General features: G+C 29.9%; 1 protein-coding gene across 7 annotated transcripts in view; it reads left to right on the plus strand.

The window, feature by feature from the left end:
* LOC142333132 (sphingomyelin phosphodiesterase) overlaps window positions 1–16,613 on the plus strand; it is a 217,670-nt gene that overhangs the window by 140,573 nt on the left and 60,484 nt on the right. For all 7 annotated transcript variants that reach the window (XM_075380071.1, XM_075380078.1, XM_075380063.1 and 4 more), the window contains 3 exons: window positions 1,648–1,828; window positions 7,602–7,735; window positions 13,771–13,935. In XM_075380071.1, the coding sequence (XP_075236186.1) occupies window positions 1,648–1,828; window positions 7,602–7,735; window positions 13,771–13,935 (480 nt within the window). The remainder of the gene's footprint in view (window positions 1–1,647; window positions 1,829–7,601; window positions 7,736–13,770; window positions 13,936–16,613) is intronic.

The following is a 16,613-nucleotide window of genomic DNA, read 5'->3' on the forward strand; positions in this document are numbered from 1 at the left end:
GGTATATCTTAAATGGATCAGTTTCAGTATTAGCCATTTCTTGACATACTTTATCTCTTGATGTGTTTATTTTTTAATTTTCAGTATTTCACAAATTGTAAGTAAGGATAATTGAAGATTATCCATATATTTTTAATAAGTGTTTGTGCATATATTATATGTTATTGTGTAAGTGAAACCACTAAGTATAAGTATACTAAAAACAAAGTACAGTTAGAAAGGCAAGAGAACACTTACCAGAAAGAATAGTGCTTTTGAAAAATTCTATCAACAATGTTTCTTTAATATGAATTACATACATATGATGTAGTTTTATTTTATATAGATTTGAAAGCTAGAGATCAGATTGGTTAAACAAGGAGAGCTATCGTTCAGAAAAGAAGTCTGCTAGTATCAAATGAGGATATAGCAGACTTTGACATTTCAAAGTATAGGAAGAGGGTGGAATTATGTGAACTATTAAGGTACAAAATGAAGTGGTCTTAAAACAAAATAGGTGTGGAGAGAAATTTCATGCAGAATAAGAGATAAACTAGATTAATAGGCATCTATAGATATCAGCATTAATAGATTTATTAAAGCATCTAAATTTAGTTAATTTGATGTTAAAGAGATTTAAAGGAAGTAAAGATTTTAGAGAAAGGGAAAGATTGGAATATATGAAATAATTATCTTACAATGAAGAATGTAATAATTATATTAAAATTTAAAAGATTAGCACAGAACAGAAAAGAAGGAAGAATACCATCTTTTAAATCAGGCTGCTGATTTAAAAAATAAGCTTTATACTTTTGTTTAAAAGTTATTGATAATATTGTCATCTCTTAAACTGCTATTTTTTTTATTTATTAAATAATTGTACTTAGGGATTAATATAATTTAATATGTATAAATTATGTTACCTTCATAACTGCAATGATTTATTATGTTCAACTGTGTTGAACATAATAAATAATAATAAACATAATAATAATAAATACATAATAAGCTCTTACAATTAGTAAGAGTAAGGTGGATAAATTATAGATAAAATCATGTGTGGTTACCTTATGTGAACCAAAAATAAAGCATTTTCATGTTAAATCAGCAGTCATCATTAAGTGACTACCAGCAAGAGGACATACAAGCTTTTGTTAATATGGCAATAAGTAATGTTATCCCTACAGCAGTTGCACAGGAGAAGCAAAAGCAAAACCTTATAAGTCTTGATATATTTTTACTTAAATGTACCAGATTTTTACTCTACCAGGAACTTTAGCTACAGATCCAGAAAATATCAATATGAAGATCCAAAAAATATCAAGTGGTTCAGATTTCCCATAAAAATCATTTGTTCATTGATGTTACATTTTCTTTGCCATAGGTGAATGGTTTATGATTGCATTTTAACAGTTTATGGAATTGTTTCTCCTTAAATGTCTTATCCACTTATCTAATTAATAAAAGCTTTTATTTTCCTTTTTTTTAGAAATTTTGATGTAGAAAAGCTTGTTTCACCCATTTGTCTTCTTTTTCTTTTTTTCGATGTTTATAATTAATAACAATAATATAAGTTTGTCAGATTTAAAATTTAATTTTGGATTGAGAATAAAATAAGAAATTAAATTTTTTGTCTACTGTTATTAAAAGTAAATTTTTATATTTCAGGTAAATTATAGTAGATTGTTGGCAGAATTAGATTGGGAGATGTCTGCTGATGATTTTCGTAGTGGTCGAGGGTTACCACGTATTGTCGACAAAGCTTTAAGATTACTAAATCTGAAGCAAGTTGTACAAGAAGTAGAAACGAGCGTTATGTCCAAAGTATCATGTACAGCTTGTAAAGCAGGTAAATAGTTATTATGCTTCTTTTCTTTAATAAAAAAAGCATAATAGTTACATTAGTGAAATTTACAATACAGTTTGACTATTTACTGTAATTTAATTGAGATATGTATGTATTTTGTAATAAAAAATTGAGTAAAAAGAATAAAAATGGAAAAATAAGTCAACATTAGTCAACCAGATTAATAAGCAATAGAAACTAACAGAGCTCAATCATTCTGTTTTTTAGTTAGTTTTATCTCTTATCATAATCAACTTATCATACTGGTTTAGAAAGTTAAGTCCAAGATTTATCTGATCATAGCTGATCAAATACAGAAGTGAACAGTGCAAAGATTTTTTTTATTTGAATTTTTAAATATTGTTACTCCATTTAGAGAAGGGCAAAATCTCTGAACAGAAATGGCTGTGATTAGGCTGTGTGATAATGCAAATAGAGTTTATGGAGATTATTCTTGGATTTTATTTAGATTAACAGGGAGATCTGTAACGTCCTAAACAAAGTATATCAGTACTTCACAAATTAATGAGAGGGAAAATGTTCTATGAAACAGATATTTTGGGAAAGAGCAATTTTTAAAAGTGTAAAAATAAGTGTTGTTGTGCATGGTTAAAAGGTAGGTTATGTAAAAGGACTTACTGAAAAATTAAATTATGTAGTAATGTGTGGATGGATAAGGTTCTCCAGAATTACTTTGAGAGACAAAGTAAGGAATTGAGGATAACATGTGATGAGGATGGAAGTGACAGAGTTGCTTACTAATTTGGTAAAAAAGAAAATGTTTCATTTGGATAGATAGGAGTTTCAGCTGGGTGGTTTCAGAAGGAGGATGGCTAATGAGATGTTTTCCTTGAAAGTAAGGAATCTTGTTCCCAAAGAGAGAAGGAAAAGAAGTCATCTCAGATTTACAAAGAGTTCAAGTTCATTGTTGCAGATAGAGCAACTGGCATTAAGGATACATGGGATAGCTATAAGGCCTTATAAAACTCATTACAAAAAAATTATACACTAAGTATTGTTCAATATTGTAAAATGATTTATTTAAAATGCACATTCCTACTTTTTGTAACGAAACAATTTACCATTAATATTTTCTTTTCATTGTATTAAATTACACAGGTCAACAAAAATAAAATATGGAACTGAAATAAAAGTAAGTATTAGAATATATTTTTTGTGCTGAATTTTAAAATTAAATCAGTTTTTCTTCACCCTCAGATTTTTAGTTTTGACCCTTTATATATTGAGAAAGTTTTTAAATAATAGAATAAAAAATAATAATAATACTAAATAATTACAATTAAAATTAAAATTCTTACCTTTATTTTGCAACATTTACGTTTACCTAAATTTATTTTTTCTCATTTTCCCTTTGTGTTCAGTTCTCTTTTTATCATCCAGTAGTAGTCATTCATCATTGATTCCCATCTGCCTTAATAACGTTGATCCATCGGCAGTATATCTTGGTGAAACCTTTCTTCTTGTTCGTCGCTGATGTCACTTTAAAGGGAAAAAGTCAAAATGAGAATTAAAAAAATGAATTTTCAATGACATTCTGCAGACTAAATGTTTGTAATTCACTAACAGTTCATTTATAAACTGATCATGGTTTTCAGGGTTTCTTTTCCAAGAAAACCAGTAACGACATCTTTGAATGACTTCCATGCTGCTAGTTCTTTAGGATTCAATTTACTATCAAATATATTTTCACAATTAATTTTTTTATTTGTGGCCCAATGAATATTCCCTCTTTTAATTTGGCTTCACTTAATTGTGAAAAAACCACAGCTAAATATTTAAAGCTGTCTCCATCTTTATCTAATGCTTTTACAAAATTCTTATCTGGCCTAGCTTTATGTGTAGAGGTGGTAAAATAATATGATATGCTTCAACAAGGAGAATATTGACAACATTTTCCTTTCTTAGGGTAAACTGATTTCTTTTTGGCCAGTCTTTGATGGCGTAGTGTTTATTGGTAGCTGAACTATCCCACAAACATAAGAAACACATATATTTTGTAAAGTCACTTTGTAGACAGAGAAGAAGCTGTATCACTTTCACGTCAGCAATGATTCGCCATAAGTGTTCATTATACTTAATAGCTTTTTTAAAATTTTTGATGTACTTTCATATGTCTCTTTCATTCCTACAGCGTGTTCTTCTGGTATAGAAGAAAACTTATTCAAGTTATGCAAAAACACTGCCTTTAAGCTTCTTTTTGATGAGTGTACAAATAAACGCCGATCATGAATAACATATTCAATGTCCGGTTCAGACATTAGCCCCCTAACATCATGGCAGGAACAAATTGAAGCACCTCTTCTGAAGTATTTCAGTAAATTTTGATTTTGATTTCTATAGACTAAAACTTTAGTATCCTTGTTTAATAAATTTCATTCTTTAAGACATGAACCTAGGAGTTCTGCTTGTTGTTTTGACAAATACAAATCACAAATTAGGTCGCTCAGTTCTGCTTGTGTGATGAGGTGAGATTCAGTATTTGATTCTTCTAGGATGTAATTAATATATGTTGAAGTTGAGGGTTGAGGATTCATCAGTTGAGCCTTCTAGGAGATCAGAGATTTCTTTCCAAGAAGTTGGAGCAATCGGAATTGGTAAATCAACACCATGAAGTACTGGTCTCATAGCTAACGAACACTTGGGTATGCAATACTGCTTTTATTGTTTGAATTGAAACCAGTAACATTTGTTAAACAAAAATAGCAGTCATCATAATGGTTAGTAGGCTGTCGCCAAATTATAGGTACACCATAAGGCAAATTCTCTTCTTTTCCTTTTAACCACTGGATTAGTTTAACATAGCACTTATTGCATGCCACATGTGAAGCCCAGGATTTATCTTGGTCTCTCAAGAGACATTCAAAATAATGTTTGTAAGCAGTTTTCAGCAGATTTGATACTGGTCTTCGTTGACATTTTGTGATGAATTCTCCACAAACATAACAAAAAATATTTGGGAAATTTTTACAGACCCAATTTTTATTCATTGTAAAATTCAAAATGTTTTAATGAAGGAAAGTAAACTGAAATGTTATAGAAATACTTACTTAATTATAAAAATAATGAAACATTTATAATTACTTAATTACTTAAAATACTTCAAAAAATTGTTTCACTATGGAGTGTGTATATATATATATACACGTACATACAATGTAAAAAATCTTGATGTTCTATAAAATAATAGCAAAAGCTGTTCTGTCATAAAAATCTTTCATTAAATTTTTGACATCACTTATGAAACATTCTTTATAAAATGTGCATGATAAAACCACGACCACAACTAAAGAACACAGCAAGTCATGCCAAGAGCTGAACTTATACCGAAGAAAATTTCATCACGTTGAATTACTCATTTCTTGACTCACTAACATGTCTGTACATGTTTGGCTTGACATGAAATGACATCATTAGACTGTTATGTATCAATTATGTAGGTCTACAGCATGCATCTCAATTTAAATCAGATGTGAGTAAACAAACATACAGATGTACTAACTTATTTGTATTGTTTGTTCCACGAATGGAACAATTAATTCATTAATAAATTTAAGGGAACAAATAAATTTATTTGTTGGGTTGTAACTTAATAACATTAGGTGACGGGTTGTTTCAGAATACATATTCAGATTCAGCATATAAAATACTATGAAGAACACCTACTCCCTTTTCAGTTCCAAATTTTTTTGTTAACCAGTTTTATCTCATACTCATAAATAAAGCTCTTCTATGATGTAAAATATATAAGCAATTTTTATTTCTTATATTTTATCTATACAGGAGTGTTCAAATCTAAACTATAATTTGAATTTGGTGCCAAATAAAAGAAATAAAAATTGAAGTTGGTACCACTACCTGATGGGTGGAAACAAGTGGTTATTTTTTTTTCCCCTGACTGGTATTCAAACCCGGTACCTCCGGATGAAAGGCCAAGATGCTACCACTTGTGCCATGGAGGCCAACGCTAAACTACTCCAGTACTACCCTACTCCAATCATTCAGCACCCAGCTGTTATATGGTATTTGTTTACAAGTAGGTGTAAAAAGAAGTGCAACCAAGTACGGAACAGCATATTTATAAAATTTTTTACAATTGAAAATTTGAAACAGTCAGAGATTTGTAAGATAATTTTTGAGGAAAAGTTGATAAGCATAAGTAACTATAGATGCAATAACATTTTTAAAGACAGTAAAGAATGTGCAGATAATGAACTACACTTTTACCATCCAAAAACATCAACAATAGAAAAAATAGATTAGCACACTTATTGAAAATGATCGTGAAATTTAATTGTGGAATATTGCTTCTACACTCAATATCAGAGTCAGCAGTTAAGTAGTAGCAGTCAGTAGTTTGTAGTAGTAGTAGTCAGCAGAGTAATTACTGGGAAGTATGTGTATGTTTGATTCCATGAATGTTAACATATGAAGACAAGCAGACATGTCTGCAAGTGGCTCACACATGTTATCACATTAGGAAGAAAAGGGTGATGAATCTTTACAGTCTATTGCCACTACTGATGAAACTTTGGTGCAGTATTTTACTGCAGAAAGCAAAGAGTATATATTCAGTGGCAACATCCTTCCTTTCTGAAACTGAAAAAAGCAAAAACCGCTTTTTCAGTGGGAAAGATTATCCATTATTCTTCTGGGATTCACAGGGTGTATTATACATATTAATTTCCTTACAGAGCAGTGAATTATAAATGCTGAGTATTACTAAATTTACTGAAGGGTCCAGTAAAAATAACCACCTGAAACAAGCAGAAAACAGTCAACATTCCTTCTATTTTTTATGTGATAATGCGAGCTCTCATGTGGTGGCTCATACAGTGACTACAATCCATGAATTAAAGTGGACTATTTTGCAACATCCTTCCTTAGTCTGGACCTTGCACTCTTTAAGTTCCAAGTGTCTGAGCCCTTAAATGAAGCTGTAAAGAGTAAAAGGTTTTGTTCTAAAGAAGAAGTCATTGAAGCTGTTTGGGAGTGAGTCCATCAACAGCTATAGGAATTTTTTTGGAAGGAATATGAAAGCTACGCAAAAGATGGGACAAGTGCATTAAAAAGAAGGGAGACCATATTGAAAAATAATAGTGTATAATTTAATTGTTTTATGTTAATTTTTGAATAAAGAATAAATTATAATTTAAATTTGGACACTCCTTGTATAATACAGAATTTTTTTGAAAATTCTATTTAAAAAAATACCTCATCTATACCTGAGTTATCCAAAAAAAATTAATCGCTACATTAATATTGATTGAAAATTAGTGAAGTAGACAACCTTTAATATATCTATAGCTCATCTATTTCTGTTTCTTCTGACTGAATGAATAACTTTAATTTTGACATTAATATATTATTATGAGTTGATCATTTAAGTTGTCTATGAACAATATCTAAAAATATTATCTTATCAGCCACTTCTGCCCTTTTAAAATATAGCTTAACATATTTTTTTTTTTTTTTGCTTAACTTCATAAATTGGATTTATTATATTTAACACAAAATGTTTTGTTGACAATAGAGTTTCTCTCAACAGAAGAATACTATTCAGTTAACACTGTACTAGAACCTTTTCAATTATTGTACAGTTAATACTAATATATACACTTTAATATATACACTTTCAATTAATACTATTTTGTTAAGTTATTAGTATTCATTACCATTTTTATGACACTGCAGAAAATGAGAAAGTAATTAATTAATTACTTTTAATTAATTATAAATTATTTTTTCACTTATTTAGGTGCAGGGTTGTTACAACATTATATACAGCATGGAAAAACAAGAGATGATATAGTAAAACTGACTTATCAGTTTTGTGTCAGTCTAAAATTACAAACTCCGAGAGTTTGTGAAGGAATTACAGAACTTTTTGGGGTAAGTGAATAGGTTTTTAAATATTGTAAATTGTGATTTTTCACTGTTTTTCAGTTTGTATTCAGAAAAGTAGTAAATATGATTCAATAATTTAGTTAAAATTATATTATAATAATATGTGCTACGTTAAATTTTTTATCAATTATAATCTAGTTTTCCTCTAATGAAGGGAAAAGGTATATTATGTAAACTGTAAACACTTTTCCCCATAGAAAGATTTTCATTAATTTGTTTTACTCTAATTTTTCCAGATTTTCATATAACTGTGAGATGAATAGAACATCTGCTGTATAAATGGAATTACTCAGGGTTCCTTACTCTAAGAATAGTAATGTTCATTGAAGAGTCAGTTATTGTTCTAAAACTGAGTGAAGGTTTCACTTGTGAGATGAATATCAGCTGAATTTTGATCGACTTGAAATAATGATACACAATAATATACCCAGCTCAATGACGTAAATGGAAAACCTCTTTTTCCCTTTATTTTTGTATTAAGTTTTAAATGCTTTTTATTTTTGGGAATTGGTCTACCATTTTTACTAGTCATTTGATCTATCTTTTGTAAGATTACCTATTGCCATTTGTTTGCAACATAACATATGTGTGAAAAGTTCTGAGCCGGATAAGAAAACAGAATTTTTCTGGGTACATTTTAATTTATTTTTCAACATAGTCATCATTAAGGTCTATCTATATGTTTAGTTCAGTGTTCCACAACAGCACTTATGCCAGTTGGATACGTCAATTTCACCATCTCTTTGAAATAACCATCCATGACATTAATAACTTTATTATTAGTTGAAAATTTCTTTCCTACAAGCCATTTTTTTAGGTTAGGAAACAAGTGATAGTCACTGGCAGCCAGATAAGATGAATATGGAGTGTGTTGAGCAATTTAACCATAATTCATTGATTTTTACCATTGCATTGACTGAAATGTGAGCTGGAGCACTGTCTTGATGGAAAAGCACTTTTTTATTGCCAAATTTGATTGTTTTTCCTTAATTTCATTACTAAGATGCTGCAGTAGGATCGCATAATATTCACCATTTATTGTTTCACCCTTTTTAAGATAATCAATGAAAATTATTCCACGTGTTTCAAAAACAGTTGCCATAACTTTGTTAAAGAATAAAGCCATTTTCCTTTCCCTTTTTTTTGAGCTGGTTGCCTTTTTTCAATCCATTGTTTTGACTGCTATTCTGTCTTGGGAGTGTAATGATGTGCCCAAGTCTTATAAACTGTCGCAAATTGGTGTAAAAATTCCTCTGGATGCACCAAAAGAGCTCCAGAGAATCATTTAAAATATTTTTCAGCACCGTTTTTGGTTGGATGTGAACAAATGCAGCACCCATCTAGCTCACAGCTTGTTCATTCCCAAATGTTCTTAGAAAATTTTGTGCATGCATTCTGTTGACATACCTAAAGACTCTGCTAACTCATTCACTATCACTTTTTGATCTGCCAAAACGATTTTATGCACTCTGCGACAGTGTTTAACTGTTGTATTTGATGGAAAGAGTCTTCCAATGTCATATCAAGCTATTCCTTTGCACTTAAGCCTTTCAGAAAAAAGTATTTAATCACTGCATGAATTTCCAATTTTTCCATTTTCCAAAAAATGCCCTAATTCTCCACTAAGTGATGCAATGACTTGAAATTCTTATAGTAAACTAATGAAGAATGGAATCATACACCACCATCAAGTAGTTAATCTTACTAACACAATCTCTGTGTGAGGCTTGAAACTTTCACCCCACCCTCATTCACTCTAGTCAGAGAAAAATGTGCATTTTTTTTGGTAAGGTTAGAAATGAGCTATGCATGAAGAAACATACTAAATTTTTTATTCAGTGTTCTTCAGTTATCTGATGTGCACCATTTTGTACTCTTCTTCTAACACATTTTTTCTGGATAACACAAATTTTTGTGATGCCTCTGTACAGGGTCAAATGAATTTGGGTGATGTGCAGCTACTGCTTTTGGCCCAATTGATCCATGTAAGCTGTTGGGTCTTCTTTATTGCTCTAGGTTCTTACTAAGTTTTTACTAAGGATATATATTGTGTTGAATAATGGTCAGTTTTTGTTCTTGTTTTTTCCTATAGAATTTTATACAGAATGTACCTAAAGTGGTGAGCTGATTGTACATTTTTGGATTCTACTTGTCAAAATGAACAAAAAAATGTCCTATGAAAAAATGTTGAGTTCCCCTTTGTTTTCTTTCTGTCCACCATTTTTGTGTTTATTATTTAAAAAATGTATATCTCAAGATCAAATTGAGGAATCACAATTTTTTTTTTTTTTTTTTGTCTTCAGTCATTTGACTGGTTTGATGCAGCTCTCCAAGATTCCCTATCTAGTGCTAGTCGTTTCATTTCAGTATACCCTCTACATCCTACATCCCCAACAATTTGTTTTACATACTCCAAACGTGGCCTGCCTACACAATTTTTCCCTTCTACCTGTCCTTCCAATATTAAAGCGACTATTCCAGGATGCCTTAGTATGTGGCCTATAAGTCTGTCTCTTCTTTTAACTATATTCTTCCAAATGCTTCTTTCTTCATCTATTTGCCGCAATACCTCTTCATTTGTCACTTTATCCACCCATCTGATTTTTAACATTCTCCTATAGCACCACATTTCAAAAGCTTCTAATCTTTTCTTCTCAGATACTCCGATTGTCCAAGTTTCACTTCCATATAAAGCGACACTCCAAACATACACTTTCAAAAATCTTTTCCTGACATTTAAATTCATTTTTGATGTAAACAAATTATATTTCTTACTGAAGGCTCGTTTAGCTTGTGCTATTCGGCATTTTATATCGCTCCTGCTTCGTCCATCTTTAGTAATTTTACTTCCCAAATAACAAAATTCTTCTACCTCCATAATCTTTTCTCCTCCTATTTTCACATTCAGGGGTCCATCTTTGTTATTTCTACTACATTTCATTACTTTTGTTTTGTTCTTGTTTATTTTCATGCGATAGTTCTTGCGTAGGACTTCATCTATGCCATTCATTGTTTCTTCTAAATCCTTTTTACTCTCGGCTAGAATTACTATATCATCAGCAAATCGTAGCATCTTTATCTTTTCACCTTGTACTGTTACTCCGAATCTAAATTGTTCTTTAATATCATTAACTGCTAGTTCCATGTAAAGATTAAAAAGTAACGGAGATAGGGAACATCCTTGTCGGACTCCCTTTCTTATTAGGGCTTCTTTCTTATGTTCTTCAATTGTTATTGTTGCTGTTTGGTTCCTGTACATGTTAGCAATTGTTCTTCTATCTCTGTATTTGAACCCTAATTTTTTTAAAATGCTGAACATTTTATTCCAATCTACGTTATCGAAAGCCTTTTCTAGGTCTATAAACGCCAAGTATGTTGGTTTGTTTTTCTTTAATCTTCCTTCTACTATTAATCTGAGGCCTAAAATTGCTTCCCTTGTCCCTATACTTTTCCTGAAACCAAATTGGTCTTCTCCTAACACTTCTTCCACTCTCCTCTCAATTCTTCTGTATAAAATTCTAGTTAAGATTTTTGATGCATGACTAGTTAAACTAATTGTTCTGTATTCTTCACATTTATCTGCCCCTGCTTTCTTTGGTATCATAACTATAACACTTTTTTTGAAGTCTGACGGAAATTCCCCTTTTTCATAAATATTACACACCAGTTTGTATAATCTATCAATCGCTTCCTCACCTGCACTGCGCAGTAATTCTACAGGTATTCCGTCTATTCCAGGAGCCTTTCTGCCATTTAAATCTTTTAATGCTCTCTTAAATTCAGATCTCAGTATTGTTTCTCCCATTTCATCCTCCTCAACTTCCTCTTCTTCCTCTATAACACCATTTTCTAATTCATTTCCTCCGTATAACTCTTCAATATATTCCACCCATCTATCGACTTTACCTTTCGTATTATATATTGGTGTACCATCTTTGTTTAACACATTATTAGATTTTAATTTATGTACCCCAAAATTTTCCTTAACTTTCCTGTATGCTCCGTCAATTTTACCAATGTTCATTTCTCTTTCCACTTCTGAACACTTTTCTTTAATCCACTCTTCTTTCGCCAGTTTGCATTTCCTATTTATAGCATTTCTTAATTGCCGATAGTTCCTTTTACTTTCTTCATCATTAGCATTCTTATATTTTCTACGTTCATCCATCAGCTGCAATATATCGTCTGAAACCCAAGGTTTTCTACCAGTTCTCTTTATTCCGCCTAAGTTTGCTTCAGCTGATTTAAGAATTTCCTTTTTAACATTCTCCCATTCTTCTTCTACATTTTCTACCATATCTTTTTTACTCAGACCTCTTGCGATGTCCTCCTCAAAAATCTTCTTTACCTCCTCTTCCTCAAGCTTCTCTAAATTCCACCGATTCATCTGACAACTTTTCTTCAGGTTTTTAAACCCCAATCTACATTTCATTATCACCAAATTATGGTCGCTATCAATGTCTGCTCCAGGGTAAGTTTTGCAGTCAACGAGTTGATTTCTAAATCTTTGCTTAACCATGATATAATCTATCTGATACCTTCCAGTATCGCCTGGCTTTTTCCAAGTGTATATTCTTCTATTATGATTTTTAAATTGGGTGTTGGCAATTACTAAATTATACTTCGTGCAAAATTCTATAAGTCGGTCCCCTCTTTCATTCCTTTTGCCCAGCCCATATTCACCCACTATATTTCCTTCCTTGAGGAATCACAATAATATTTAGTAAACAAATTTATACCAACATTGTCTAATAAATAAAAAATTACAGTGTAAACATGATAAATTTCAAAATGGGGTTTTTTAATCCTTAATATCTTAGTAATCCTCAGTTCTATCATATTACATTTTCTTTTTCAACTATGTAAAGCATTTTATTGTGAACAAAATGAGTCCTTAGTTTTCAAAATCGGTTGACAAATAACCAACTTATGACAGATTATGTTCATTTATCAGTCTCTAAATTTTTTGAGTTATATTAGTGTGAGTTATAAGAGATCCTACATAAAAGTATTGAGACTGATTTTATTGTGAGCAAACTTATTAAGGTAGAAAACCAGGAGTAATATGGCTGTTTACTCCCTTAAGTTTTGGGAAAGGAACTGATCACAGACTCAAGCTGACCTATTGCAGGCAACTGTTATATTAAATTGAATGAAGCTGTTGTTTATTGCTTAGTCAAATTGCAATTTAAGTTTAAATCTAGAATGATATCTTTGCATCAAATTCAGTTGAAACTTGGAAAACCTCTACAGAAACTTACCAAATGTCAACAAAATGGTGCTTTTGAGGTTTATGAGAGGTAGGACGAGTGTTGAAAGTGAAGAATATAGAGGAGATTCTTCTACAAAAGTAATGATGAGATAATCAGAAAAATTTCCTCAGCTATCTGAAATAATCGCAGTCTGATGATTGTAGAACTTGATAATGAGTTTAACATTTCATTCAAATTTGTTCAAACTATTTTTAATACTGATTTGGAAATTACTCAGATGGCAGGCAAGTTCATTCTAAAACTGTTGACAAATGAGCACTCTGTACCCACCAGACCTAATTATTGAGCTTTTTTAATTATTCCACAAAATAAGTATTAATCTCAAAGACCAACTTTTTCGAGATATGAAAAAGAAAAAAATGCAATCGTGCAGCAAATGTCATAACAAAAAATGAAATTCCAGAAACATCTGTGGATTTAAACAGTTTACTTTATAGAAAATAGGGATTTTGAAGGAGATTAATACCCCCCAAAACTCTATGAAAGAAATTTTTTTAAATAATTTTGATACTTTTAATTAGACCTTTTATTAATGAAAAAGAGTAAAAAATTCATTGCCTTTGACTAGAAAATTGTTATATGAAATGAGCACTATTAATTAATGTTGCAAAAAAATTATTAAAAAAATAATAATAATAAATATATATTCAATTTTATTTTGTTGTTTCTATTTATTATAATCTTTGTTTACTCATACTCATTAATATTGTACCCATTAATATTTTCTATCTTTTCTTTTTACTATAGGGTGAAGTTGTTTATGTATTAAAAAGGGTAAAACTTGGTCCAGAGGAGATCTGCAGTTTTGTTATTGGTGATGCTTGCGGAGATGTATATAATCCAACCCATGAATGGCATGTTGTGTTTCCACCAGTGCCTAAACCAACTGTTCAACCCATAGCCAGTCCAAAAGTAAGAAATTTTTATTTACTAAAAAATATACTTTTTTTTTCTTCATTTTTTTATTAATTCTTTTACTTTGTTCCTGTAAGTAACATAATCTTTCTCCTATTCTAATCAGTATTTTTTCCTATATTTTTGCTGTTTCATTTCATGTAAGTTGTTTTATAATTACTAACCAAATTTCAGAACATATTTATACAATCATGATAATGCCTTGTATATCTAGCCCTAATGGAATTACCCAGAACTAATCTGCTAAAATTAAACATTTTCTAGATTCTACACTGTTATTTAAACTTGCAATATCCTGCAGTATGACTTGTCATGGATTATATCCTTTTTGATGGCCTTTATTTGTATTCCCAAATTGGATATTTGATTGGGGAACTACTTTGTTCCCATAATGCTTTAGTTAACAGGTGTGAAGAAAAAAATTTCATAGCGAAAAATAGTTTTAGCTTTTAATTACTTTCAACAATACAGTGCTTAAAAGGTAATATAAATCTGTTTTTAGTTTTATTGATTAGACATTTCAACCATCAGTTAAACATCCTGAACAGTTACTGAAATTGCTCTTTCAGGAATCATTCGTTAGTTTGGCCTCACTAACGTCTCTTAATTATTCAGAGAGACAAAAATTATTTACATTTTGTGAATGAAATTCTGTTACTTTTCTTTTAAGATGCCTTTTTTAAGAGATGAAATGTAAATTAATTAATCTCATGTGTTCAGTTACTCATCTATTATAGTTCTGTACTAACCTTTTTAATCTTTACATTTTTATTTCACATTTCCATTTCTCTAGCTTGCCCAATGTATTTCAAATAACTATTGCTATTATTTTTTTAAGAACTTTTCTTCTAGAATTTTTTATATGTATTTTCAAATAGAGAATCAGTGTGCTTTTGGAATATTCTCCATAAGTATCGGCAAGATTAATTCTAAGAAAGTAAGAATAAAGATTTTACATTTCATAGTAAATCATTCCTTTAGTTTCCTATTGCTTCTTCCCTCTGAGAACATAAAATTTTTCTTTTATGTTTTAAATTCATTTTTGAAATATTGTACCTTCTTTAAGATGTCTTTTAAAAAATTTAAAAATATGGTTATTCTGTTTCAGTAATTATTTAGTTATTTCAGCTCATTAGAAGCTTCAACCTAATTTGATACTTTATTACTGGTAATTTGTTCCAAATCATTACAAGCTCCTTCATTTCAGATAATATCTGTAATAAAAAATTATTTAACTGAAAAAAATAAATGTAGACTTAAAAACGCTTTGTTGCAATTACATTTACCAATGTTTTAGTAAATTAAATAATTAGTGAAAACATTTTTAAAGTTTAAGGTTTGTCCGAGAATATTTGGAACATGCTTTAAATATTGGCTGTCTTTACAGTTATATACCTTTTCATTTTGCATTATCCTCATTAATAAAATAAAAAACTGTTTGCATTTATAAACACTCTGAAAAATTTGTGCATAATTTCAAAGGTATATTTTTTTTGTAGCAGCTAACATATTTAAAAACTACATTTACTAAAATTATATATCGGATACACTGATTGTTTTTATTTTTTTTTTTTATAATTCTGAATTTAAAAAATGTTTACTGTATAAAATTTAGTTTATATAACTTTACTACAATTGATAAAAAATAAGGCACCCTCTGGATCTGTAGTAATGCAGATAATATGCAAATACATGTAAATTATAGTACTATGTATTAATTATTTTCAGTGTTCAACTTTAAATTTTACCATTTAGATTACAGTATCATTCTGATTAACTTTAATTGTCAGTAAAGAAAAAATATCCCAGAATGAATATAGTTAGTCGTGCAATTAAATAAAGAATTATTAAAAGAAATTGTTTAAACAATTGATTTCAGATAGATTTTTTAAAACAATTGAAGTTTTGTAATTGTAATTTTGATGATTTAGCAGGTATTAGAATTTTTGTGGCATAGCATTATTAAGTATTGGATAATATTTTGATACATTTAATACTCTGGGTTCATTGTTGTGAAACTTGGTAGGAGAAAAAATAAGCATGTAAACAATGTACCAAATTAAATTACACATTGTTAAACTTTTGAAAAGCTGTTTTTACCTAATGGTCAATTTCATTACAAGCATAAAATATTAACAGATTTAAATAAAATTTGCTTTTAAATTCATGAAAATATGCTTTGAGAATTTTTTTCTGTATTGTTGTGCAGTTCCTTCATTAGTGGTATTGCAGGTAGTGCTCCTGTCAATTGTACTGAAGTAGTTAGGGTACATGTTTAATAATCAAATAATATATTTAATCTTTGTCATGTTGTTTAATATTCTGTTTTTTGTCAGATCTAGTATGTTTGTAAATTTCATTTTGTGCAGGTTAAGCATTTTGTGTTTTGTTAAAAATTGTTTTGTTGAGGTTAGCATCTTATAATTCATTCAGATACATATGCATTCAGTTTCTATGAAATGATTTACAAAGGCTGAATTTGGTTTTGTGTGGTGCTTTTATGAATGTTTTCTGTAGCTGTGATTGAACATGCTTTCAGTCTATGCAATATAGTATTTAGTGTCATCATTGAAGTTTAGTTTGTATGCACTTGGGTCAGTGTGTTTATATGTTTTATTTGCATGTCATGTAATCTTATGTTTTTTTGAGATATTGAAAGCAAATGAATATCGTTT

The sequence above is a fragment of the Lycorma delicatula genome, chromosome 1 (genome assembly GCF_047948215.1).
Source record: "Lycorma delicatula isolate Av1 chromosome 1, ASM4794821v1, whole genome shotgun sequence".
NCBI lineage: Eukaryota > Metazoa > Arthropoda > Insecta > Hemiptera > Fulgoridae > Lycorma > Lycorma delicatula.